This window comes from Rhododendron vialii, chromosome 2a (assembly GCF_030253575.1).
Source record: "Rhododendron vialii isolate Sample 1 chromosome 2a, ASM3025357v1".
Lineage (NCBI taxonomy): Eukaryota > Viridiplantae > Streptophyta > Magnoliopsida > Ericales > Ericaceae > Rhododendron > Rhododendron vialii.
Genome location: NC_080558.1, coordinates 29428401 through 29453989, shown reverse-complemented (window position 1 = coordinate 29453989; position 25589 = coordinate 29428401). Strand labels below are relative to the sequence as shown.

Genomic DNA, 25589 nt, shown 5'->3' with positions numbered 1-25589 from the left:
TGACTTCGCGGCGATCACTGGTTTGAGGGCTGGAGGTGACCCTATCCCGTTTGATTCGGGCATTCAGGAGGACGAGGCGGCCCTGGAATGGTTCTTGGGAGAGGTGCCCAAGGTTGAAGAGGGGATGGCGAGATATGGACAGTTTACCGGTACCTTGCAAAGGAGGTGGCGACCGAGCAGGAGGCGGAGCAGATGGCCCGGGCGTACCTGTTGTACCTCTTTGGTGCTACCTATCATACTTGCCTGCACTGAGAGATCTGAGGACAGCCTCACGCTTTGACTGGAGAGGAGTTGCACTTGGCGCAGCTTATGGCTTTATGGGGGACTCATCGAGGACTGAGATGAGCACTGCTGGATACTGGCGGATTTGGGAGGTATGATCATAATAGAGTAAAGCACATTTCCAATATACACTTATCTGTTTGAATACATAAGCTGCTCAAAAATATTCCTGCATTGTACTAACGATTTGAACTTTGATAATTGTGCAGCTCTAGGCCTATGAGGTTTTGAACATGTGCCGTCCAGTGACGAAGAGCCTCGACTTGGGGATCCTCCCGCGTGCTCATATCTGGAGCAACAAGAACATGGGAGAGAAGAGAGGGAGAGGTGACCTGAATGGCTTCAGGATATATCTAGACGAGCTCCAAACCTCACAGGTATGACATGACTTTATGAAATAGAAATATGCATCCCTTTTATTGCTTTAATGCTGTCGCTGACTGACGCTTGCATTGCTTGCTTGTGCAGGTAGAGTGGGATCCTTGGAGAGTGGCAGAGCCAGAGCCTGAATACCTGGCTAGGAGCAGGGTTGTGACAGTGAGCAGAGTGCTGCTGGAGTCGGCCTTTGGTTGGCAGTGGTACCAGGGCGACCGAGTGACACGCCAATCACTTGGCCACGCAGGGTTCCAGGTGCCCAGACCGCTTCCACCACGGGCCTCACGCACAGGGGAGTACACTCTGGCCGAGCTAGAGATCTTCACGCGGCCTGACACCGATTTGACACGCTACCTACGTCCCGGCATGGACTATGCAGTTTACCAGAGAGAGCGCTCGGCGGGGCCGCTGAGAGTGCGAGAGTTCAGGGAGGTTCGAAGTCAGGCCCGCGGAGCTGCTGAGGAGAGGAGAGCCATCACTGTGAGGCAGAGCAGTGATGAGAGTCTCGTGAGACGGGGTCCGAGCGGACTTGTGAGAGGTGGGCCATCAGAATTGACGTGGCAGATAGCAGTGGTGGACTCTCAGGGCAATCCGGCTGAGCTACACCTAGTCCCTGCCAAAGTTGAGCCAACGCCCATCACTGTGCCGGTAAGACATTGTAGCCTTTATTATTGTACTTCCATAAAATCTTAAAACATTACTCAATTGCTCATGTCCAAATTATTCTTGCAGGTGCCCAATGAGTGGGTGAATGAGGCTGTTCGGCGCATGCTCGCACTGGAGAACGTGATAAGGTGAGCGGCAAGTGGCCTGCCTTTGGACTTGCGCTACCCACCACCGGCAGCTCAGAGATCTCAGGTATATACCTCAGAAAAATGATACATTCCTGCATTCGATACTTGACATATGCATGCTTTGCTCGATACATAGTATACTATAATTGCCGTCAACTTTGAAATTGATTGTACCTGCTTGCAAACATATAATACATAGAATGTGTACTAACTGTGCAAAAATTTATAATGCAGACACAGCGACGGGCGGCTCCTAGGAGAAAAAGTGCCAGAGAACCTCCACAAAAGAAGCTAGCAACTAGGACTCCTGCTCCTCCACCCACTACTAGACCACAGACGCGGGGCGTACAGCCACCTGCTGCGAGTGAGGAGGCGGCCCGTGAGGCCGTGGCGCGCGCTGAGGAGAGGTATCAACTGAAGATGCGCCAAAGGCCCTCGCAAAACGAGCCGGTCCGCAAGAAGCGGCTGATCCTGCCTATGGACTCTGAGGAAGAAGGGGAAGAGGAGGGAGAAGAAGAAGAAGAAGACAAGGAGGCGCCTGACAGCAGCAGCTCAGACAACTCAGCGGACGATCCTGGTTTTAGACAGGATCCTAGAGAGAAGGACGACGACGACGACGACGACGGAGATGGTGATTGGTTCGGAGAAGACTGAGGGTCATTGAGAAGCCTCATTTCACTTTCCGCATTCTTGATTTTTGCTTTTGGGCCTGCGCGCCCGCGTAGATAGATTGAAGGCCGGAGTGCCTTAGTTGATACTTGATACATGTTTTTGGGGCCTGTGTGCCTTTTTGACTTGATGGGCGAGTATGCCCGAGTTGACATGATGACTTTTGACTGGCCGAAGCGCCGCACGCACAATATTCTTTACTTTGACATGGATAGATTATGGCTTAGCTATAAAATTTGCATTTTCGGTTTATTTTACTCTTGTAATGAATTTAGAGTAAATAAGCATTTGCCACTAATACCATGCTTGCATTGATATTGTACTAAGACTGCTCACAAACGCACACATACTCACAGACAGAACTAACTCAGAGAAAAAACAAGAATATGTACCTTAGGATACGGTCAGGATACGAGGATACGAGGGAATGAAATATTGGACATTTATAAGTCAAAACCCAAAATATTCTAACTTGGATAAAAAGGGCACTTCCTTGAGGTCACGTATATACAAAATGACCTACGAGAGCTGACGGAATCGAGAAACACATCCCGAAACGCAAACTTGACCAAAGATTTCATGAGGGACACAAAACGGACACGAGATGGAAAGACATTACTCTATTATGTCCTGGACTGAAACCGACACCTCCGTACAGTCATATTAGGTCACCATGACCTGTACGGCCTGAGAGGAAAGAACCTGAACCTTTGGACCGAGTTTCGAACTCCCGAAATGCTTATTTGGCCTTGAAACGGGCCACCGAGGGTTCAAAAACCTCGCTAAACGCAATATCTCGAATCTGATGCTTGGATATAGTTGCACATGCTCATGGTGACTTGCCGAAACCATAAAAGTTGCAGAAGAACCCTTGGAACAGGAAGCGACCAAAATTGGACAGTAGCTGGTGCAATCTGTCATAATGCACGCTGAACCATCGCGTGAGACTTTGAGTCCATCGCGCGATGAAGTGGATGTTGGTGACTCGCGTGATGGAATGGGACCATTGCGCGATGGTCGACCCGTGCCAGGCCACCCCTCTTTGACCATTTCAGATTTTTAGGACGACCCAGCCTTGTCATCACCCTTTAACTGCTCAGAGTACTTCAGGGGACAGTGCAGAGATGCCCTGACTTTGGAGAAGAGGATGCCATGTTGTATGGATGTTTGCCCTGAGAAAGGAGGACACCTCGTGCATTCTGTCTATAAGATGGGAAATGCCCTGTTAATGAAAAGCATTCCTCCCGCAGTTTGAAAGTCCCACGAGAAGCAAAATGACAAATAACCTTCTGGTCTTGATTAGCCTGTGGCTCACGGCCTTTGTTGCTGGAGATTGGCTGTCATTCCGATTTCACGGGCTGGCCGCATTCCGTTTCCTTCGCAATGTGAGGGTTTGTCCTGAATTTCTGAGGGCAGCTCTACAATTCTGGGACCCAGAGGTTCATGTGTTCAGGTTTGGGGTTAACGAGCTGTGCCCAACTGTGGAGGAATTCCAAGCATACCTCCAAGGAGTCGCCTCGAGCGTGATTGTCGTGCCGCCTTATAGGAAAAGTATACCGAAGCTTTTACAATCAAGTCTTCACATTACCAGGGGAGCGGCCGAAAGTTTGCTAATTGGAGGGCAAATCAACATCATGCGCCTAATGGAGTGGTATGGGCCAGAGGGGAACGTAGAGGACATGGCCGCGCAGGCTCGGCGCCGATTTGCCCTGGCAATCAGCGTGCTAGCTGCTTATTTGCTAGTATCCCCAAATGGGCAAGTCAACCCCATGTTGGTGAGCGTTGCAGCTCAAATGGGTGCCCGAAGAAATGTGGTGCCACTGGTTCTGGCAGAGACACTCATAGGTTTGGATTTGGTTTCTACCGGCCAAACAGACATATTCGGCGGTGGCCCACTCCTACTACAGGTTAATCCTCACTCAGCTCACCTTTTTCCGATTTTCTCACGTTCTGCTTTTACCTCATCTCTCAGTTTAGGTTATATGGAAGCTTCTTACTTGTCTTTCCTCTCAAGCTTTATATGACTTCTCACTTGTTTTTTTTTCACTCATGCAGCTCTGGCTATCTGACAAACTGGGGTTGCTTACAGCACCGGAAGCAAATTGGCCTTATCTGCCAGACCGAATGCATCAGCGGGGCATGATCTATCCGGAAATGTCTGAAAATCAATGGTGCACATTTATGAGAGAAATGCTACCGAACGAGATCATATGGCAGCATGACGCCTTAAACATTCCAGACATGGCCCTGAGTTCTGTAGGTTTCGAAAGGGTAGTGATAGCTGGACTGACCACTTTCACATTCTATATCCCCGGACGCATCCTTCGTCAGTTAGGAATGAGCCAAGGGCTCCACCGAGCTGCGATTGAAGACTTCCAAATCCCTGCTTTCACTGCCCGAAATCTGAAAGGATATGAGCACAACTGGGGCCTAAGGCAACTCGAGGGAGCTGACCCAGATTTTAGCACAGAACTCACGCATCGATATTGAGTATGGCTAAGAAGAGAAATCGCAAGCAGGCAAAACAACGACTGACTCCCGACAGACCCTGATGATCTAGAATAAACCGCGAGCCTGTTAAGGCCTCGAACACTTTATTCTGTTTTTATGCTTAACCTCTTTTTTTTTTTTTCAAAAGACTGCTCGGCCTGTGTAATAGAAGTTATAATTTGAATAAAAATGACAGTTTGAGAGTTTTCCCCTTTTGATTCAAGTGTTGAACCGCTGCGTCACCCAAGTATCGAGTTAACTTCTGGTAATAGGAAACCATGGATCAAGTTGATGGATTGTGACCGAATCTTTCAGAGAGATTGCCTACGTATCCCTTTTCAGGGAATCAGGTCAGCACGTAGTTCAGGCTAAGGTTCACTCGAGTGTTTTAACTCTCCTTTTACGCTCTAAATTTTGCCTAGTGCCGCCACTTCGGGTTTTCAGCCTAGCGAGTTTTGATTGATGCCTATTTATTTTTGCCTAAACCGCCTTCTCAGGTTTTCGGTCTAGCAGGCTTGCTCTAATTTTTGCTTGGTACCGCCCACCCTTGTGGTTTTCGGCCCAACGAGCTTCTCTCAGGGCTATCGTTTGAGTTGATCCAGGTTAACCAGATAATTGAATTCGTTGCCGTCGAGATCGATGAGCTGAGCCGCTCCCCCAGAAAGGATGGTCTTGATGATGTAAGGTCCGGAACGCTTGGGTCGAAATTTGCCGTGGGGGTCAAAAACTGGCGCGCGAATCTCTTTCGTGACCATGTCCCCTTCGACCAAGTCTCTAGACTTCACTTTTTTGTTGAATGCCCGGGCGATTCTCCGTTGATACCCCTGAACATGATATAAAGCCCGGAGCCTCCTTTCATCAAAAAGCATGAGTTCAACAAATCTCCCACTGAGCCATTCAGATTCCGAGAGTTCTGATTCTACCATGATTCTCAAAGATGGTACCTACAGCTCTACAGGGAGAACTGCTTCCATCCCGTAGACCAAGGAATAGGGGGTCGCCCCCGTTGACGTTCGGATCAACGTCCGATAACCCCAAAGAGCTAAAGGCAATTGCTCATGCCAGTCCCTGGCGGACTCTGCAGACTTTTTGATGATTGTCTCGACATTCTTGTTGGCCGCTTCAACTGCTCCATTCGTTTGGGGACGATAGACTGTCGAGTGATGGACTTGGATCTTGAATTCTTCGAAGAGCTCCAAGACCCTGCCTTTGAAATGACTCCCGTTGTCTGATACGAACGCTTGTGGAACCCCATATCGGTAGATGATGTTTTTCCTGATGAAGTGAGCAACTTGAACCACAGTTAGGGTTTTATAAGATTCGGCCTCCACCCATTTGGTAAAATAATCTATCGCCACGAGGATAAACCTATGACCATTTGATGCAGACGGTCTAACCATGCCGATGACATTGATGCCCCATACAGAGAAAGGCCAAGGCGAAGCCATGCCAAATAGGTTAGAGGGTGGAACATGCATTAGATTAGCATGGATTTGGCATTTGTGACATCGCCGCACGTAATCCACACACTGAGATTCCATAGTGGACCAGAAATAGCCTTGGCGCAAGATCTTTCTAGCGAGCATGATGCCGCTCATATGAGGGCCACAGACCCCCTCGTGGATTTCCTCCATGATTCTGACAACCTCGGTTCCGTTGACACAGAGCTTGTGCATTCCGCAATGGGATCTCCTATATAAACTTTCCTCCACAAATGATGTACTGGGCAGCTATCCTCCGCAATGCAGTCTAATCCTTTTTGGAGGCCTCGGCCGGATACAAACCACTCTCGACGAAGTTCCATATGTCATGGTACCAGGGTAGGCCATCATCAACATCATCGATGGCGTTGACGTATTGATAAGCAGGGCAGTCTCGCTGTTCAATTAAGACTGGGCGAAGTTTGACTCCCAAGGGTAGTTCGACCATGGAAGCCAAAGTCGCAAGCGCGTCGGCAAACCGGTTCTTCAAACGGGTGATGTGGGTGAAGGTCACTTTGTTGAAGCGAGGAATCAGCCCCTCCAAATCCTGATGGTAAGGCTTCAACCCCTCTTCACGCACCTTCCAGTCCCCATTGGCTTGAGATACAACGAGATTAGAGTCCCCGATGACTTCGAGCCTTTCTACGCCGAGCATGAGTGCAGCCTCCATACCCACGATACAGGCCTCATATTCAGCTTGGTTGTTTGTAACATCGAAGTTAAGCTTGAATGCAAGCGGAATGTGAGAACCATCAGGGGCGACTAGCAAGACCCCGATCCTAAATCCTTTCTGATTGGCCGCCCCATCGAAGTAAAGAGTCCAAACGTCTTCAACAATTGTTAGCACTTCCTCATCTGGGAACACAGAATCTGCATATTCCGGTCCATCCATAGGGTGATCAGCCAAAAACTCAGCAATGGCTCGTCCCTTCACCGACTTTCTCGTGACGTATTCGAGATCAAATTCTGCCAAGAGGAACAACCAACGTGCTAACTTACCAGTGAGAGCTGGTTTCTCAAACAGATACTTGAGTGGATCTATTCGAGAAATCAACTTCACTGGGTAAGCCAGCATGTAGTGTCTCAACTTCTTAGAGGCCCAAACCAAAGCCCAGCACGTTTTTTCCAAGGCGGTGTAGCGCTCTTCAGACCCAACCATTTTCTTACTTAGGTAGTAAATGGCCTTCTCAACTCCCTGGTCCCCCTCTTGAGCTAGCAAGCATCCCATGGATGTAGAACTCATAGATAAGTATAGAATCAAGGGCTTTTCAGGCACTGGTGGCATCAAAACAGGCGGATTCTGTAGATAATTCTGAATTGACATGAAGGCTGCCTGGCATCTGTCTGACCACACGAACGGGGTATCCTTCTTGAGCAAACGAAACATCGGCTCGCAAGTTAAGGTTAACTTGGCGATGAATCTGCTGATGAACTGAACCTTTCCCAAAAAGCTTCGCACGCCCTTTTCAGTCTCTGGTGGCTTCATTTCAAGCACCGCTTTGATCTTTGACGGATCGACCTCAATCCCACACGAAGTGATCATGAAACCGAGCATCTTGCCTGCTGTGACCCCAAAGGTGCATTTCTGTGGATTGAGACGCATTCGGAACTTTCAGAGCCTCTCGAAAAACTTCCTCAATACAGGAACGTGCCCCTCCCGAGTTTTTGATTTAGCAATCATGTCGTCCACGTAGACCTCAACCTCTTTGTGCATCATGTCGTGCAGAATGGTCGTAGCAGCTCTCTGGTAGGTAGGACCGGCATTCTTCAAACCAAACGGCATGACCAAGTAACAATAAGTCCCCCGTTCAGTGATGAAAGTCGTCTTCTCACGGTCTTCCGGCGCCATAAGAATCTGGTTATATCCGGAGAAACCATCCATGAACAAAAGCAGGGCGTGGCCTGCCGTATTGTCGACCAGTACATCGATATGTGGCAGGGGAAAATCGTCCTTGGGGCTTGCCTTGTTCAAATCCCTGAAGTCCACACACACTCGAATTTGTCCATTCTTTTTAGGAACTGGGACAATGTTGGCAACCCATGTGGGGTATTGAGAAACCATAAGAAAACCGGCATCGATCTGCTTAGTGACCTCCTCCTTGATCCTCTGCACCCAATCCGGCCTCATTTGCCTCAATTTCTGCTTCACGGGTTTGGCATTTGGTAGTAAGGGGATTCGATGTTCCACTATTTCTGGGTCGATGCCAGGCATGTCTTGATGGGACCACGTAAAAACGTCACTGAATTCTGAGAGCAGTTCTTTGAAATCATGATGTTCCTCTGGAGATAAAGTGGAGCCCACCTGAACCATTCGGGGATCATTCTCATCTTTCAAGTTTATTAAGACTATTTCTTCTTTTAACGGCTGAGCATGCCTTTCATCTTCCCTTTCGATGAGGGCACGGATTTCCTTGGGAATGTCCCCATCGAAATCTATCCCTTCATCGTCGGGGTCGACACAGTTTATGTAAAGATCATTCAAGTAGTCAGAAGAGGATTCCTTCATTTCATAAGACCCTGTAGGGTCACCAAGTACAAGGGAATCAAACTCAAAGTAAAAGCCATGACGTGGAGGGCCGAGAGGCACAAACTCCGACTCAGAGCTCGACTTAGACTCAAACGACTCAACAGACTCAGTGTCAGACTCCGATACATCATCAATGCAAGTAAGGCGTGGTTTGAAAATGCAATTTTTGAGGCTACCCTTGGCATCTGTGATGAGGGTGATAGGATCCTTGGGATCATCGGACCCGAGCATGAACACCTCGGCCTCTTCAGCTTCCTTGGCCAAACCCACTTGGGAGAACTCATAAAACAGCTGCTCCAAGCTTCCCTGATCAAAAGACATCAGCCAATCAGTCTTCAGCTTGGGCTGGCTAAGCTTCCTTTTGAACCCTGCCCTTGCTGGTTCTTCATCACTAGAGGACCAAGTGTCATCAGCGAAAACCTCAAACCCAGGCAGCAACTCCCCAGTGACTGAATCGACGAAAGGCTCAGGCTGCCCGGTGTAGACATCATTCCCCACCTCGTGCACAAAGTAGCTGTCGGGTTCACCATAGAGAGATCGAGGTTTTCCCGTGCATTTCCTTCTTTTGGCATATCCTTGGTAGAGGAGGAGTATCCCAGACCAAAGCGGCCCTCGCAGGAAGGAAAGGTAGGGAACTCCGGGATCCCTTGTTGGTGAATCCCAAGACCAAGACCAGGTAGATAGGACATCCTCCTCATGATGTCTAAAGCAACAGAGCTTATGACGAAGTCCCCATCCATGTTGATGGCCAAAACCGAACCAGAAGTATCAAAAGAGAAACCCCCGAGATCAACATCTTCGTCGCCATGCGCAATCCCCAAAACAGGTGTGCCATCTTCCTTAAGCGGGCGAATGCCCGAGTCCCCGCAGATAGTCAAAGTTCCGGTAGGGAGTCCCAACATAACCTTTTGGTGAAGAGTAGACGGTACAGCCATGATGTCAAATCGGTGAAGCCATGGCCTTCCTAGCAGGAGATTAAAGGTGGCAGGGATATCAACTACATGGAACTCGACATCCATCTCAAAACCCTAAGCATCAAGCTTAAGCACAAGCGTGCCCTCGACCACGCGACGAGTGCTATCGTATGCCTTGACAGCTAGGGTGGAAGGTGCAAAGTCCTTCTTGGCTAGCCCCAAACGGTAAGCCACTCTCAATAGGCAAACATTGATCGCCGATCCATTGTCGATAAGAACAGTTGGAATCCAAAGCCCTTTACATTTAACAGTGATGTGCAAGGGGCGATTGTAATCAACCCCTTCGATCGGTAGATCCTTGTCAGTGAAGACCACGGTGTGCTTAGAAGTAGGCGGGAGGATTATAGATATCATTGCTTCAGGTGTGACATCCGGTTGAATCTCAAGACGAGAGAGAGTGTGGCAGAACTTCCGACGATGCTCGTGGGAGGAACAGATTAGTCCCCAGAGTGATATAGCAGCAGGAATCCGCTCCAGCTGCCTCTGAATCATGTCATCATTCGGGGAGCTAGGAGGTACCTTAAATGGTGCAGACCTTGAGAAAGCAGAAGGTTCGTTCCTTTGGTTAGAAGAATTGGACGAGCTCCCGGCCTGCAGATTGGCAGGCTGAAAAATTCGTCCACTCCTCGTAACGTTGAGAACGTTCTCTAGAGAGGGCACCACTTGAGGGTCTTAACTGTCATCCCAAAGGTCAGCAGGGACTTCCCCCAATTTGCGTTTCCCTTTGTCAGAGGGCAGCAGGGCTATAGGTACTTCCATGCCCAAGCCTAGGTCTTCAGCCAAATCGTTCAATAACAGCGACTCCCATAAGTCTGGATCCTTAACAGCTACAGCCTCTCCGATAGGCTCCGTATTAGCAACAAACCGGACGTCCCAGAGTCCCCCATCAGCAAAAGAGCGGTTGACAGTCCAAACCTCGGACCCAACTTGGATATTAACTACATCATCAACATCCCAAAGGTCAGCTGGCGGAACAAGGTCTGTAACCATAATGCTGCAATCCTCTTCGGTTAGATAAGGCGGTGTGGGCCACGAGAGTTCCTCGTTAACGATGTAAAATGTAGGGTCATACTCGATGTTAGTTACAGAGCCGACCAGCCTGTCGAGAGTAGAAGGGAGAAAGCATTCCCCCAAGACACGTGTTTCTTCCTGAATGAGACCATCTTCTATAAACTGAATCTCACGATTGGGCAGAGCATACCCTTGAAGAGGATTAGGGTCAAACTCCAACGGAAATTGCCACGCGGGCTCGGGATCTCAATAGTACTCCTCCTCAGGTAGAATAGGCTCAGGCTGTTGAAATAGCATGCTCAAAGAGAATCCATCCAAAGGATCAAGCATGTCTGCCTCATAATTAGCCATCCAGGCGTCATACCAAGCATGGTTAAAAGGGACGTACTCAGGGTTCTGGGGGAAACTGTCTAATTCTAGCTCCGTCCATTCATTGATTATGGGGGTTGCATAGTCGTCATTATCAGCTATGGCCCATCCCACGGCTTGCATATCGATCTGCTTCTCCGGTAGAGGAGGGACAGCGGTCCTAAAACGGCTCATCAAATTCGGAGAGGGGTTCGGATCCGTCACATCGAAATACGGGCTGTCCAAGGAAGAGGCAGAGTTGAGCTGCACGGAAGGGATGGACTGGTGAAACAGGTCGCTGATGGAAGCGTTGAACACAAACATTCCATTCTGCAGGCGTGTGAAAGGCACATTGGAATTGGACGATTGCCCTTCTTCAAGATGAATATAGAAAATCTCGGCTTCGGGTTGAAAAGGCGTGGGCACAACCGGCCTGGGTTGGTCTGTTGAGGTTATATGGTCGGTGGGGTTGAATATGGTGGAGTTAGGGTTGATATGAGTGGAGCTGAGGGATATTTGGTTTATGTGGGGGGCAGCATTGTGCTTTGACAGGGAGTTGGAAAGGATGTTTGGCTTTTGGGTTGGTAGAGGTGGAGCGTGGAGAGTCCTTTCATCTATGAGATCCTGAATCGCATGTCAGAGACGAAAGCAGGAGTCCGTAAGATGACCAGCCCCTTGGTGATAGGCACAATAAAGATTGGCTTTGAAGTTGGGTGAAGGGTTCTTAGGCAGAGGAGTTGGGTCAAGGGGTTTCAGATGCCCTGACTGGATCAACTTTTTCATAACAGATGACAATGGAGCTTCAAACGCGGAGAAACTGCGGGGCTGACTGCGGGGCCGGTTATTTTGGGGGGCTTGCACCTGGTTAATCTCAGCGATGCGATTGGTTGCATTGGAAGAAGAGGCATTAGTGCCGCTGGTTGCCGTGTTGGAAGATGTCCCACTGCCAAACAACGCATTGGTGTTCCCTGAGTAGACCCGAGGCTTTGATTTCAGAGGGTTAGAGGACTCCCCTCTCGACAAAATCCCACTTTGTAGCGCATCCTCGATAGCCAACCCAGATTCGAAGAAAGTATCAAAGTTCGAGGAAGCTTGGACAAGAACCAAATGCCTAGCATAATCGAACTGAAGATTGCGGGAGATGATTCGGAGCTGATCTCTTTCGCTCGGGCGATCGGTCATCTGAGCAGCCTTCGTCCTCCATCTTTTGACAAAATCCGCGAAGGATTCCTTAGCTTCCATTTTTGTGGACTCAAGCTCTCGGGTTGTCATATTGAGTTAGGAGTTGTAACTATACTGCGAAATAAACGCAGCACCGATGTCTTCCCACGTCCTCCTTTTAGCGATGTCAAGCGACAAAAACCAGTGAAAAGCGGGTCCCGAGAGAGTCTGAGGGAACAGCTGGGACATGGCCTCGGGTTCAACAGCCAAGAGTTTCATGGCAGCATGATAGCCATAAAGATGAGTCTTCGGGTCACCACTCCCGTCAAACTTGGCGAGGTCAGGCATCTTGAACTTGTCGGGGAGCTTAGCATTGGGATACAAGCAGAGGCGATCTAGGTCAATTCCCCCGGCACTGATCTTCTCGGATTTGGACACAAATTCCTCCAGCTTGACGATCTTTGCCATGAGAGCAGTCATGTTAGGGTCCAGAGCGGGTCTTGCCACAGCGAGGTTCAGATTTGCTGCCTCTGGGTGAGCCTCTCTCGGGTTGGGCTGAATTATGATCCGCCCTGCATGGTTGGGGTCTTTAACAAAGATTGGCTCCGCATGGTCATCCTCATCGACCTCGCCTCCCGCTTCTGCAGCTGGCGGAAGACGATTGTTGATAAGGTCATTGAGCCTAGTGAGATTTGCATCAGTCTGAGCACCCCTTTGCCGCATGGTGGCGATGCTGTTCTGAATGTTCATGAGCATGATTTCAAGACTTAGTGGTTGCGGATGATCTGCCATAACGGAGGTTCCGGATGAACTTGACGAGGACGAAGAGGTTGGTGACGCCGGAGATTCAATTTCCTGGATAACTGACGGTGATCCAAACTGTAAGGCGGCCAATAGGGAACACAGAGAGTCTTCCGTTGTGACTGACTGAGCTGTCAACCTGACTAGCCTTTGAACCGAATTCTGATGCAGACGTTCCCAAGTGGGTTTGGCTTTCTGCCTCGATACTTTCCTTGGCGGCGCAATGGTTCAGAATCCTGCTTTGCTTTGCTGTAAGAAAAGGTTCGATAAGGACCCTGTAGCAACCTTACTCTAAACAAAAGTCTTAAAGTGATAACACAGCCATCGTCGTCGGTGTCGCCCCTAGACTCTAAGACTACAGACGAGTCTATCTCATGATGTTCGGACGCTGCCAAAATCTTCGGATTTCTTTTCGAGAGTGTATCCTTGTTTGAATCAAATAATACTAAGAGATGTCAAAGACGGTCTAAGCCTTTGACTTTTCCGTTCCTGAAGTTTCAACTTTGAACTCGGAATAACTCAGGATGGATGACATCATACCTTAACCGGGGTGGCGTAGGCAACACAGTGCCATAGCCTGAGTGGTGTACGTGCTGTGCACGATAACCAGGGTGGTATAAGCATCACGGCATCCTCTCCGTCGTTCCTTGTTTTCTGTTTGGAACTTCAATTGGGTATATAGACAATGACTTAGAAAGTCTTGATTTCCCAAAGTCTTGCTGATCCTAGGACTTTGAAAATTTGATAACACGCACCGTCAAGATGCATGACTCTTCATCGGGCCTAGCAGTGTCCTAATAAGCATAAGACAGACTCGAAAGAGAGAGACAACCTAGAAGCCGCCCTAAACATGCCCCTACGTAAAACGGTGTGTATGTACAGTGCATGCGATAGGGAAAGCAGTAACACGTAGACAGTATATGGGGGTTAGATGCAAGTAATCTTACCCTGTAGGTACCTGTCCTAGTTTGGAGAGTTCTAATGCTTTGTATATATGCAAAGGCTGGTTTTGGTTTGTAACGGGTTCCTCGGACTTAGGGCCAAAGATATACCTCCCATTGCCCGCGTAATCACAGAGCAACAGTCGAACGGTAGAATGACCCATCATCGTCGGAGGTTGTTGGTAATTCGGGGTCCCCGGGCTCCGGTAAACCGTGCCGGATTGCCAAAACGATCCAACGAGGCTTATCCCACATCGATGCAAATGAGAATGCTAAAAAGTTTGATTTAATGAAACAGAATTGCAATTTCGCGAATGCCTTTTTTCAAATTTGGCTCACTTTATTTAGTCAATGCGTAGAAGAAATTACATGAGAGAACAATCGAAAAAGCCCCAGATCGGATTGGCCGGACACGAGGTCCCGTTAAATCACCATTCCAACCTTCGGCAGCGCGAAGCTCACCGTTTTGACGAACTTTTGTGGGATTGTTCTCAAGTGTATTAAAATCTAAGTATAGACCAATATTGGTTCGATCCCCAGCAAAGTCGCCACTGTGGGCAGCGTGCCCTTGGAATTTTCGGATACCAAATTGCAAGGGGCCCAGATCGAGGGAGCGCGAGCGGGGAAGCAAGCGCTCGCAAAATACAGAGTCGCCACTCGGGTTTTTGAAGGTTCGACACCCAAGAAACCGTATTTCGAAGCACTTGCCGCGCTGATTGATTTGAAAAGTTAAGGAACCAATCCGTCATAACCATATCTAGGTTCAGGAGCCAGGTTACGAGAGGGGAAGGGTTTTATGGCACCCCTCTCGCCCAATCCGGAGATCGGTCTCTACTTAGGTACTTGCGAAAAAGAGTTTGTTTGCGATTCTGTTTCATTAATCAATTTTTAGCCAAGTAGGGTGGGGGAACAGTTTATCGGGGATTTTAATACTGTAACACGTTTGCAGGATGTGATAGATATGGCGTGGATGGGCGAGATAACAAGTAATAAATGGAATGAAATTCAAAACATCGATCAAACATCAAGATAGTGCTGTGTATGACTTTGGCACGAACAAACGGCCAGCTTGCATGCGTGAATCCATCTGCATTCAAGCAAACCGTCGCGCGACAATTCCATACACTCGCGGGAATGTTGATGTCTCACCAATAGTTTGAATTTTACCCCCTTCTGGGCTCTGGAAGGACCAGTGCTCACCCAGGTGCAAACCAAGCAGTTTATATGAACTTGAAAGTAAATAATATTACAACAGATGGAAATATTTTGGAAACACGACCCCTAAACAGTGCGGGTGACTAAACTAAGGCCAAGGCCAAGCTGCTCATGCAAGGGCAGTCCCTGGAAATTAGAGAACCATCGCGCGAGGGAGTGAGACACACGCGCGATTGTTCTGACTGGACTTCCAGGAATTGCTTTGCATGCTTAGGACTCTGAGACATGTTCCAGAGCATCCCAAGAGCATTCCGAACCAAGTCAAGTTGTAAACTAAGCTAAACTATGATTTTTAACATGCAAAGCAGTGAGCTAATACTTCAAGAAAAAACGACTTGAAAGTGACTATGAACATGACAAAAAAAACTTAAAGACTAGCATCCCTTCCCCACGTGGTCCGATCTCGTGCATACAGAACCGTCGCGCGAGTGAGCGGGACCATCCCGCGAGGGAGTGCTTGGCAACGGCTCTGGAAACCTTACTAGCTTTAGGGCCAAAACTGGTATTGATTACCAGCCTTGACCTTGCCAGCCCCCCCTCAGGGGTTCGAACAGTAAGCAGAAAGGTATTATACCTTTGCTTGAGTGTCTTGGAGATGGCTTGAATGAGGCGGTGAGGCTTGGATAGTGATTATGTGGGTGTGAGTGCAATATGGGGTGTTTGTGTTTAAACTTCCTTCTTCTTTCTTGAGGAAATATTGGTAACCCTCCAAGATGAAGTATGGGGGGGGGGGGGGGGGGTACTTATAGAAGGAGGAGTTGGTTGGTGGCTAGGCAAGGCCATGCAACCAGCCAACAAGGCTGGTCACAATTGCTTGGTGGAGAAGTGGGGTAGCAAAGGTGATGGGAGAATGGGGGTAGAGGTGGTGCAAGGGGAGCCCCCCAGAATGCTGTTCAGTCGACGAAACGGGGTCACATAGGCCTGTAGCCCCCTGATCACCACGCAATCCGGGTGAAAATGACAGGTGTTGACCATCGCGCGAGACAGTGAGTCCATCGCGCGAGTGTCAAGCTAAACCCCGCGATGGTCAATAGTCAAAACTTTGACTTTGACCACCACCTGGCAAGCAAAGCATCCCGCGAGGGTTCCAGTGCATCGCGCGACTGTAAAACCTGAGGTCTAGGTTTGGATTCAAGGGTTTTCAGTTGCTAAGGATGGGTTCCACACACGCCAAACTCAAGCCATTCCATGTTCTCAAGACTGTTTTCGACCTGATTCATCATTGGGGAAACAAGAAACCGAAAAACGAAGTAAAACGATCGGGAAATCAGATTGGGGTGTCTATAGTTGGTTTAGCATGGTGATGGAAAGAATGGATTTTTGAAGGGAAATGATGAAATGAAGTGTGAATGGCTTACCAAAGGAGAGCCTGGTATTTATAGAAGCTTAAAGTGGGCAACACCACTTCCCCACCAGCCTTGAAACTCATCAAGTTTATCATTTTCAAAATCTTTTCAAAATTCAAACTTTGGAAACTTGGAAAATATTGGAAAAACCACAAGTCAAGCTTTGGGAAGCCATTCTGTTCTGGGGAAGCAGCTAATACGAAGCCATTCAGGCACATTGAAAACGTGCAAGCAGAAGAAAACAACAGAGGACAGCCAACAAGTGGCATTGGAAAACAACAAGGGACAGTCCATGACAGCAGTCCCGAGGGCTCGGGAGTGAAGTCCCAAGCGCTCGAGACCACTCTCGAGCGCTCGAGAGTACTGCTGTTTGGCAGCAGATTCTAGTTTCCCCATTTTGGCTTCCATGCAACATTGAAACCCTGTTTCATCAAGTTTAACAGTTCCCGGCAGTTTCTAAGGGGTACAGTAGTTCTGTCCATGTGTTTTGTCGAGTATTCAAGTGTGTTACGTGAAAAATCATAAGTTTTCCAAAGTTTTCACTCCTTGAGCATGTCGGAATCCGTATCAAGGGCATTTGGTCGAATCGAGCAACACGCTCGAGCCATGACGGGTCTCAATGACTGTTTGACGCACTCCAAAAACGTGTCAGCACTCTTAATTCAAGCTTTCATCATTCAATCGTACCAAAATCATCATTTTAAATGCAAGTGTCGATTGTCAAAAACATTTTAGTAATTCTCCCGGTCCCTTGAGTCACAGCACTCATTGTCAACCGCGCAGCGCACTCGGTTACGATCAAAAGCCCTTAAATCTAAATTTCATGGTCGATCGCTCGAAAGTTTGTCGTTTGGTGTCGATGTTGAGTTTTATTCCTCACTTTGAGAGTATCGGTCAAAATTCGCGTACTCTTTACGTTCTTTCAAAGCTAGACGAACATATTTCATAAAATACAATTCTGTAACAGCAGTGCGAACGAATAAAAGAATAAAGTGCGAATTCTCATAAATGAACACGGTGTTTACAATGAGTGAAGAAAGAAGTACAAAAACTGGGGCAAACATGCGGCCAAATCCTAACTACCGGGGCACGCAGGCCCAAACAAAACTGAGGCATGCAGGCCCAAAATCTACAACTGCACTGGCATGCAGGCCTATGTACAAGGTAAAGCTAGCAAAGCAAAACACGAGGCTCAGACCCGTCGAATTCTCTTCTGTCGTGGTCCCTCGGACTCAGAACTCTCGGGCTCGTTATCACCGTCGTCGTTAGGAGAACCAGAAGCAGTACTCGAGTCCGACGTCCCCAGGACACGTGACTCGGAGGACTCCTCTGTCCCCTCCGGCTCCACGTGAGCTGGTCTCCGCTGAGACGCCTCCCGAGGCAAAACCTCGAACCATTCCTCACCCGCAGCAGGCCGTGGCGCACGTCCTACACCCCGACCTCGCATGCTGGCAGGAATGGGAGGGCTCGTGGTGCCCTGCGGACGCGTCCTAGCTGAACGTCGTGGCTGCACTTGCATATCACAAACATTTTCTCATTTTGTGCATATTCGAATGTAACTTTGCTCAAATCGAAATATAGAATATATGTGCATGTTATACCTAAGTGGCAATAGGAGAAGCAGTCACAGGGGCAGGTCTCGTCTGAAGGGCTCTCCCTTTAGCGCAGTCCTTCAAGAGGTGGCGCATCCCCACCATCAGCATCACGGCCTGCTCAGCCCACTCTCGCGGCACCTGCAGAATGATCCAAGATTCAGAATATGCAAATAGGGAATGGTCAATATACAAAGCAAGCAGAAATGTTGTTTATACCTGAGCAGGAAACCGCATCGGCGGCTGTGGGAGACGTGGCACGTCGATCACCTCCCGTGCGCCCGACGAACTCGTCACGCCTATAGTCCACTTTAGCGTCGGCAACGCCGGTGGTGCTGAAGTCTCCGCAGTCTCTGGAACCCTCGTGCTCCCCTCTCCCCTACCTCCAGTACCAGCACCTTGCCCACCAGCAGGGGCTCTAGCACCTCGTCCCCTACCCCGTGCAGAGCGACCACCGCAGCTTCGCGCTCCGCTCTCGTCCCTCCAAGCTCCACTCCGGCTACCCGTCTTTCGAACTCCTCCTCCACCCTCAGGCTCCTCGCCAAGTACCAATCTGCATAAGCTGCGTAGTCCAAGGAGCGTCGAAGGTGCCTCTCCAGATCCATGTCCGGCACGGTGAACAGCTCAAGCTCAGTGCGAGTGTAGGACTCAGTCCTCTGCACGCGTGGAGGAAACAGCCCAGGAACCACGAACGCTGGAAGACCAAGTGACTGTCGAGTCACTCGATCCCCCAGGTACCACTGCCAGCCCAGAGGGCACTCCAGTAGGACCCTGCTCCATGTCACCTCCTGACTCCTCGGAAGGAAGTCAGCCTCCATCCCCGCCCACCTGTCCCAGTGAACCTGCAATTCAAATTTTGGATTCATTCATAAGTCTACTCGCCGAAAAATTTGATAAAAGAAAAGCAAGAAGTGTCGATCGTACCACAACCCCTGTCAGGTTATCCAGCCACCGCCGGAAAGTCATCACCTCCCCTCGTCGCTCCTTCGCTCCCCGGTACGCCTTACCCCAGGCTAAGCCGCGTGGAAGTAAGTTCGGGTCCGTACAAGTATTCTCGGGTGGGAACATCCCGAGAACCTCGTAAGCCCAAAGCTGCAAGTTTCGTAGTTCAAGTCGAATCAATCTCAAATGCATAATTCAAGTTGAAAAGCAGTCGAAAGCAATTCAAAAGCAATAATTCAAAGTTATACCTCAAACACCCGCCAGTACCCTCCAACTGTGTCTCCAAACCCGCGAGAAGCAGCTCCAAGGAGACAGTAGAGCGTGCACAGAGCAGCACCTCCCCAGTCGAAGCGTCCCGCCTGTCCCAAGTCAACAAAGCCCGCTAGATAGCGCAGGTGCACCCGACTATGCCTGTTCGGGAACAGAGAAGCCCCAAACAAGTATAGCAAGTATGCCTGGGCCATCTGGGCCGCCTTCTTGTCGATCGCAGGCTCGTGGTCCCAATACTCCACGAATTGCCCGTAAGCTGCCATCCCCCCGCTGTGGCGTGGCACTCGCCCGAGGAACCACCTCAAAGCCGCGTCGTCCAGCACCAGACTCGAGTCGTAAGGGATCAGGTCTCCTCCAACCCTAAGCCCTGTGATCGCCGCGAAGTCTAGTGGCGTCACCGTCATCTCCCCGAACCGGAAGTGGAAGGTATTGGTGGTGTCCCACCACCTCTCCGCTAGCGCTGTAAGCATAGCCCGGTCCACCCTCACCACTGTCAGCAGCTGTACGAAGGGTCCGAACCCTGCTGCCTCCACCAGTACTCGCACCCTCTCAGGCAAGGCCCTGAAGTGCGCCAGTGAGGTGGCTGAGCCCCCGTGGCCGTACATGTCCGTCGTGCGCTGTTTCAACAAAGCAAAAAATAGCATCAAATCTCAAGCAGGAAATAAAATTTGAAGTAATTTGCGAAATTCAAGAAAAGATAGTGATCGAAAACTCACCGTGGCCCACCCAGAGGAGACGTGTGAAGCTCGGTCCCAGAGAAGCATCTCCTCAGGGTAGTCAGTGTAGCCGGGGATGTAAGCCGTCATCCCCACAGGCTCAAAAAAGTGTAGTCGAGGAGCATACGTAGCCGGAGTGAACTCGGGCCGCTCCCCCGCCAGGTAGGCTCGCCGCTCCTCCAAGTAGGCTTTCGCCTCGTCTACCGCGGTAACCCGTACCTCAACCGCCGCCTCGGCATCCACCCTATCCCCTTCAACTCCTCTACCTCCGGTACAACCACCTCCGAAGTGCCCGAGCCCGCTCCGCTCAGCAAAGCCCCTAAAAGCAACGCCGAAGCCCGGTCCTCAGGCGTACTAGCGTCCCTTAGAACCGCCGCAACCCCAGAGTCGAGACCAAACGCGTCCAAGATATCCCGAGGCTCCGCGTCCTCCAGGAAGTCCCCATCCGCGAAGGGAACAGGGTATGAGGCCCCGATCCCGCTGTCCCCACTCCTCGACTCTAACACCATCGCCGTCCTCAGCACCGGCGTCTCGCTGAACTGTCCACCAACTACCTCCTCACCACCGCGGTCGGCTATCCCCCCGTCACTCGCCTGCTCGGCAGCCGCAAACAACTCCTCCACGGTAGGAGTGAGAGGCCTGCCCAAACCCCCGTTTCCACTGCCCGAACCTCTGTCCCCGCTGCCGGAGCCCCCTACTGCCGCCACCTCTGCACCCTCACCAGCAGCGACCACCACTGAACTCCCTCCGTCGACCCCCTGGTCACCAGCAGCCACCACCACCGTGGCACCAGCCGTGGCGTCCCCGTCGCTCGCCCGTTCGGCAGCCGCCACCACTGAACTCCCTCCGTCGACCCCCTTGCGCCACCGCCATTCCCCCAAGCTGCCACCACCGTGGCACCAGCCGTGACCTCCTGACCGCTGGGCTCTGCCCCTTCACCGCCGCCGACCACCCCGTCTTCATCCCCCCTCGCCATGCCAAGATCGAGAGAGAGAGAGGATCGTGAGTGAGAGAGAGAGAGGATCGCAAGATCATGAGAGAGAGGATTGAGAGAGTCGAGAGAGTGAGAGCAGTCGAGAGAGAGGGAGAGCAGTCGATCTGGTTCTTGAGCGCTCGAGAACTAGGGTTTTAACCCCCAAATCAAAAAAGGAAGATGAAAGGGCGGTGGACCCCAGAGATGGTCCCGAGCGCTCGACACCACTCTCGAGCGCTCGGGGGTGGGTCCAGAGAGCTTGACTCTTTTCGTCGCCATGCCATTTTTTTTGCTTTTCGTAAGCTCATGCATTTCACCTTGATTAATGATTATTGTCTATCAAGAGTTTTTACAAAATCAATCTCAATCCTGTTTAAGTCCGAGTCGAGACAAAGCAATCGACGGTGGATTTTGTTTCGTGATCTATTCTGGATCATCCTCATTTGCCCAAAAAGTTCTGCTTAGAGGTCGATAAAAGTTTCCTAAATTCTACAATCGTCGATGTATTCGCAAGAAGTTTTACCCAACGCGTAATATTTCTTTCATCATTTTGTCCACCGAACAGAGTAGCGGGTGGGCCCCATTTCTTGTTTCTATCATTATTAGAGCATTTGTCGATCTCTTTCTAGTGCATGCATTACACGTGTTTGCATTTGCCCCAAAGAACTACGCTGGTCTGATCCCTACAAACGGGGTACGTAGGCAGTTTGAAAAGACATGACCTCATGCATTGAGTGCTTGTATGCTTTTTATTTGCATTTAATTCGTAAATTGAGGATTCGATTTGGCTCGAATTGGGTTGTCTCGATCTTTGGGCGACACTCGCATCCAAACATGATGCCAAGCGCCATCCAAAGAGGGGCAACTGTAGACACCCCAATTTGGACTTGTCGAATTTCCTTAATTTGTGGCCCTGAGGCTCCCCGATGATGAGTATGGATCAAAACAAGCCATGTACCAATTGAGACGTTGCTCCTTAAAGGATTTAAAAAGGAAATGGTCAAAATCATTCCCAAGCGCTTGGAAGCAGTCCCAAGCGCTCCAAACTATTTTCCAAAAACCACTAGCTTGGCTCACTCTCGAGCGCTCGAGAGTGAAGTCCCGAGCGCTCGAGACCACTCCCGAGCGCTCGAGACCTCTCCCAGTGCCCAATGGGTGAAAAAGATTCCCAATATCCATGCAAGCCATCATTGCATTCCCCTTGAGCCGGCTGAGGTGAGTCAACACTCGACCTCAGTCAGAGAAGATATCAGCTGAAGATTTCTTTCTTTAAAAAAGGGTTTATTTCAAAATCATTTCATTTTCAAAACCATTGGTTATATGCTCTATATATATACCTGGTTTTTCAGCTGAAAAAAGGAGGCTACAAAAGTTCTCTCTCTCTAAACCCCTCCTCTTTTCTCTCTCTTGTTCAAGGGAAAAAGCTTTCAAACTCAAACTTCTTTCCCAACTTCAAAGGTTTTTTTCAAAATCATCAAGGAAAAGGGCAAGAAATCCAGAACACTCTTAGCTTCTGATCTCTTGTCTTTTTCACTCTACAATCACCTTTCACAACCATCCAAGGAGCAAAGTGTCAAGCAAAGGTAGAAATATTTCTATCCTTGGTTCAAATCAAGAGGCTATTCTCCCTTCTGAGGGGGGTCTCTCAGCCTGTCCCAGTCCTTAATGCTGGGTGCATGGTTGGGAGACCTTAGTGAAAAAGCAAGAGCAAAGAGTCCATGAATAATGTTTTCCCAAAACCCCTACTGGAAACACTCTCGAGCGTTCAAGAGTGCTCCCGAGCGCTCGGGACTGTTTCCAGTCCCATGCATGGCATTTTGGTAAGCAGTAGGCTGGGGTTGAGGTGCACTTTTAAATAAAATGGTTTTATTTTGGCATGCAGACACAGAAGATCATTTTTCCTAAAACAGAAATGTTTCTTACAAATCTCAAGTAAGAACAAAGTTTTCCTAAGTTAAAAATAAGATCTTCTCTTGTTAAAAACTTAGATAAGGGTGTTTGCATGATGAAGTGGTGCCATTTTCTATTTGAGAGTAAGCTGGCATGCAGCTCACTCCCAAGCGCTCGAAGCCATTCCCGAGCGCTCGGGAGTGCATGCATGCCATTGCATTCCATTTTCCCAGTTTTCTGTGTTTTCTGAGCTTCTGCATGCATAGATGTGTACATTTGCTCTTTTAAAATTGTAGATCTGTTCGTGCAATGGCAAGGATACATGATTTGAAAACTTGAGGTCCTATCTCAGTCTTTCAAGTCCTCTGCTGAGCCAGTGGTTTGCTTAATAGTATTTCATTTTGCAGTCTTTACATTATGTTTTGTCAGTACTAACAGAATGAGCAGGTGGGGTTCAGACACTCCCAAGCGCTCGAGAGCGCTCGAGAGTGAAGCCAGTGAGAAGTGTTTCATTTCCTGTTATCTTGCTGTCTTTCATCACATAATCACCCCCCTATACACGTGCACCAGCATACACTGTTATTTGGCATCCTATTTGTGACTAACAAACTCTGCAGGATTTGGTCAGTAACACTCCTAAGCGCTCGAGAGTGCTCTCGAGCGCTCGAGAGTTGATCCAGTGGCAGTTTACACTGCTTTGCCATCATGCATGTGTCCATCATCATTTCATCACTCCTTGTACACAAGCACCAGCATACACCTTCTATTTGCTATACCTGTGGATACCTGCTACATGCTTAATGAAACAAAATCCCTTTGAAAAATCCCACAAACGTTTAGTAGAGACCGACATCGTGTCGAGCGAGGGGGGTGCCGTAAAACCCTTCCCCCCTCGTAACATGGCTTCCGAACCCTCGAATGATCTCTGGTTTTCAATTCAAATCAATCAATTTTCAAATCAAAAACGGTTTCTCGGGTGGCGAACCATAAATCCGGGTGGCGACTCCTCAAATTTTTCAAATCGATTCGATGGAGCGGTATGTTTTTCGGGCCGCCCCGATCTCACCCGGGGCTGTGGTAGCCCACAACAAGTTAAGAATATACGCTGTTGTTTCTAGTGCATGTCCCCAAAACGAAATTGGTAAATCTGAATAACTCATCATTGATCTTACCATATCCATAAGAGTCCTATTCCTCCTCTCTGCTACACCATTTTGTTGTGGCATACCTGGAGCTGACAACTGGGATGTAATCGCTTCAGCTAACAAGTAATCCCTAAACTCTCCCAAGAGGTATTCACCACCACGATCAGATCGTAGTATCTTGAGACATTTACCCAAACGCTTTTCCGTTTCTGTCCTATACTCCCTGAATTTCTCAAAGCATTCGGACTTACAGTGCATCAAATAAATGTATCCATACCTTGAGTAATCGTCAATAAAAGTGACAAAATACTCAAAACCACCTCTAGCTTGGACATTCATAGGCCCACACAAATCAGAGTGAACCAATTCCAACGGCTCTTTGGCTCTATATCATTTTGCTAAAAAAGGTCTTCTGGTCATCTTACCTTCCAAACAGGATTCACAGACTGGAAGTTCCTTAACTTCCAATGAACCTAAAGGTCCATCTCTAACCAGTCTAGAAATTCTATTCAAATTAATATGACCAAGACGTAAGTGCCAAAGATACGTTTGGTTCAATTTAGAAGGCTCTTTTCTCTTACATTGTCACGTCCCTGATTTTTAGCATAAATAAGTAATACATTTTAATAAAAGAACCTCGCGCATTGTACATATTACCTAAAAGAGTTTCCCACCTGTTTAATTTACAAACAAGTCCCCAAGATTTAAGAAATACGACCTTGGCACTACGGCCCAAATTAACTTAGGTACAATACGGCATATTCAGGATGTTACAAACTTTAGTCAAAAGATAATTCACGAGTAAATTAGTTACAAAGCTATCTTTGGCCAAACGTTAGTCTATTTCAAAGATGAATAAGTAACTAAATGAAATTAGCTTCCAAAAATCTTCATGTCCAAGCACACCATTGCATGCAGTCTATTGCCCAGCATTAGAACCTGAAAAGAAGGATTTTGTTGAGCTACACTAGCCCAGTAGGAAAGTCTTTACCAACGCTAAATGCAAACTTGTTGATAAGTGCAAACGAATAAGGATAAGAAAACTCAGCTTGAATATATATATTAATCAACCGACTTGAAAGTGAACTTCTATCCAGTTTAAGTGCATGAATCATGTGACACAAACGACTTAGATAATCCCAACTCGACTCGCTAACCCAAACTACCACCATTTGTATTTCCACCCCTTGCGTTACCGTACAACGCCACAAGGATTACCGTGTTACCACCCCGTGCGTCACGGTGATCCCTAACGACTCGGGTTACCGTATTCCCACCCCTTGCATTACGAAACCCCTCTAAGTCTCTGTATTTCCACCCCTTGCGTTACGGGACTCCCTAAACCAACTTCCAACCCATTCGACTATTTTCTCACACAATATACAAGCTAAGACTCACCCATGACCACATTCATAGATGGGACATCACACGTTATGCCAATGTCATCACAAATGCACCAAGAACAATCACAAGTATCAATAATCTATAGAATACACTCTAACGACATTTTAACTACGTAATTTCTTATTCGATTCTTACTAACAGAAGACCATCGGAACAAGGATAGCATCGAGAAGTCAAAGGAAGTCAATTAGATAAGCTTAAGATAGGTTAAGAGGTGTCCAAAAGGATTTAGAAGTGATTGG

The 25589-nt window shown here is 48.7% G+C and overlaps 2 protein-coding genes across 2 annotated transcripts in view; both read left to right on the top strand.

Annotated features, from left to right (window-relative positions):
* LOC131316088 (GDSL esterase/lipase At5g45670-like) overlaps positions 1-25589 on the top strand; it is a 105226-nt gene that overhangs the window by 40231 nt on the left and 39406 nt on the right. The window lies entirely within an intron of this gene.
* Positions 866-2372, top strand: LOC131316089 (uncharacterized). The gene is made up of 3 exons (XM_058345362.1): positions 866-1305; positions 1390-1515; positions 1686-2372. Exons 1-2 carry the CDS (start codon positions 1024-1026, stop codon positions 1453-1455), a joined length of 348 nt encoding a protein of 115 aa, XP_058201345.1. The 5' UTR covers positions 866-1023; the 3' UTR covers positions 1456-1515; positions 1686-2372.

Bases quoted from the DNA above. Each gene is read 5' to 3' on its own strand.
- LOC131316089 (XM_058345362.1), top strand. From the start codon at position 1,024: ATGGACTATGCAGTTTACCAGAGAGAGCGCTCGGCGGGGCCGCTGAGA. The intron at 1,306-1,389 runs GTAAGACATTGT...TTATTCTTGCAG, and splicing joins CAACGCCCATCACTGTGCCG to GTGCCCAATGAGTGGGTGAA.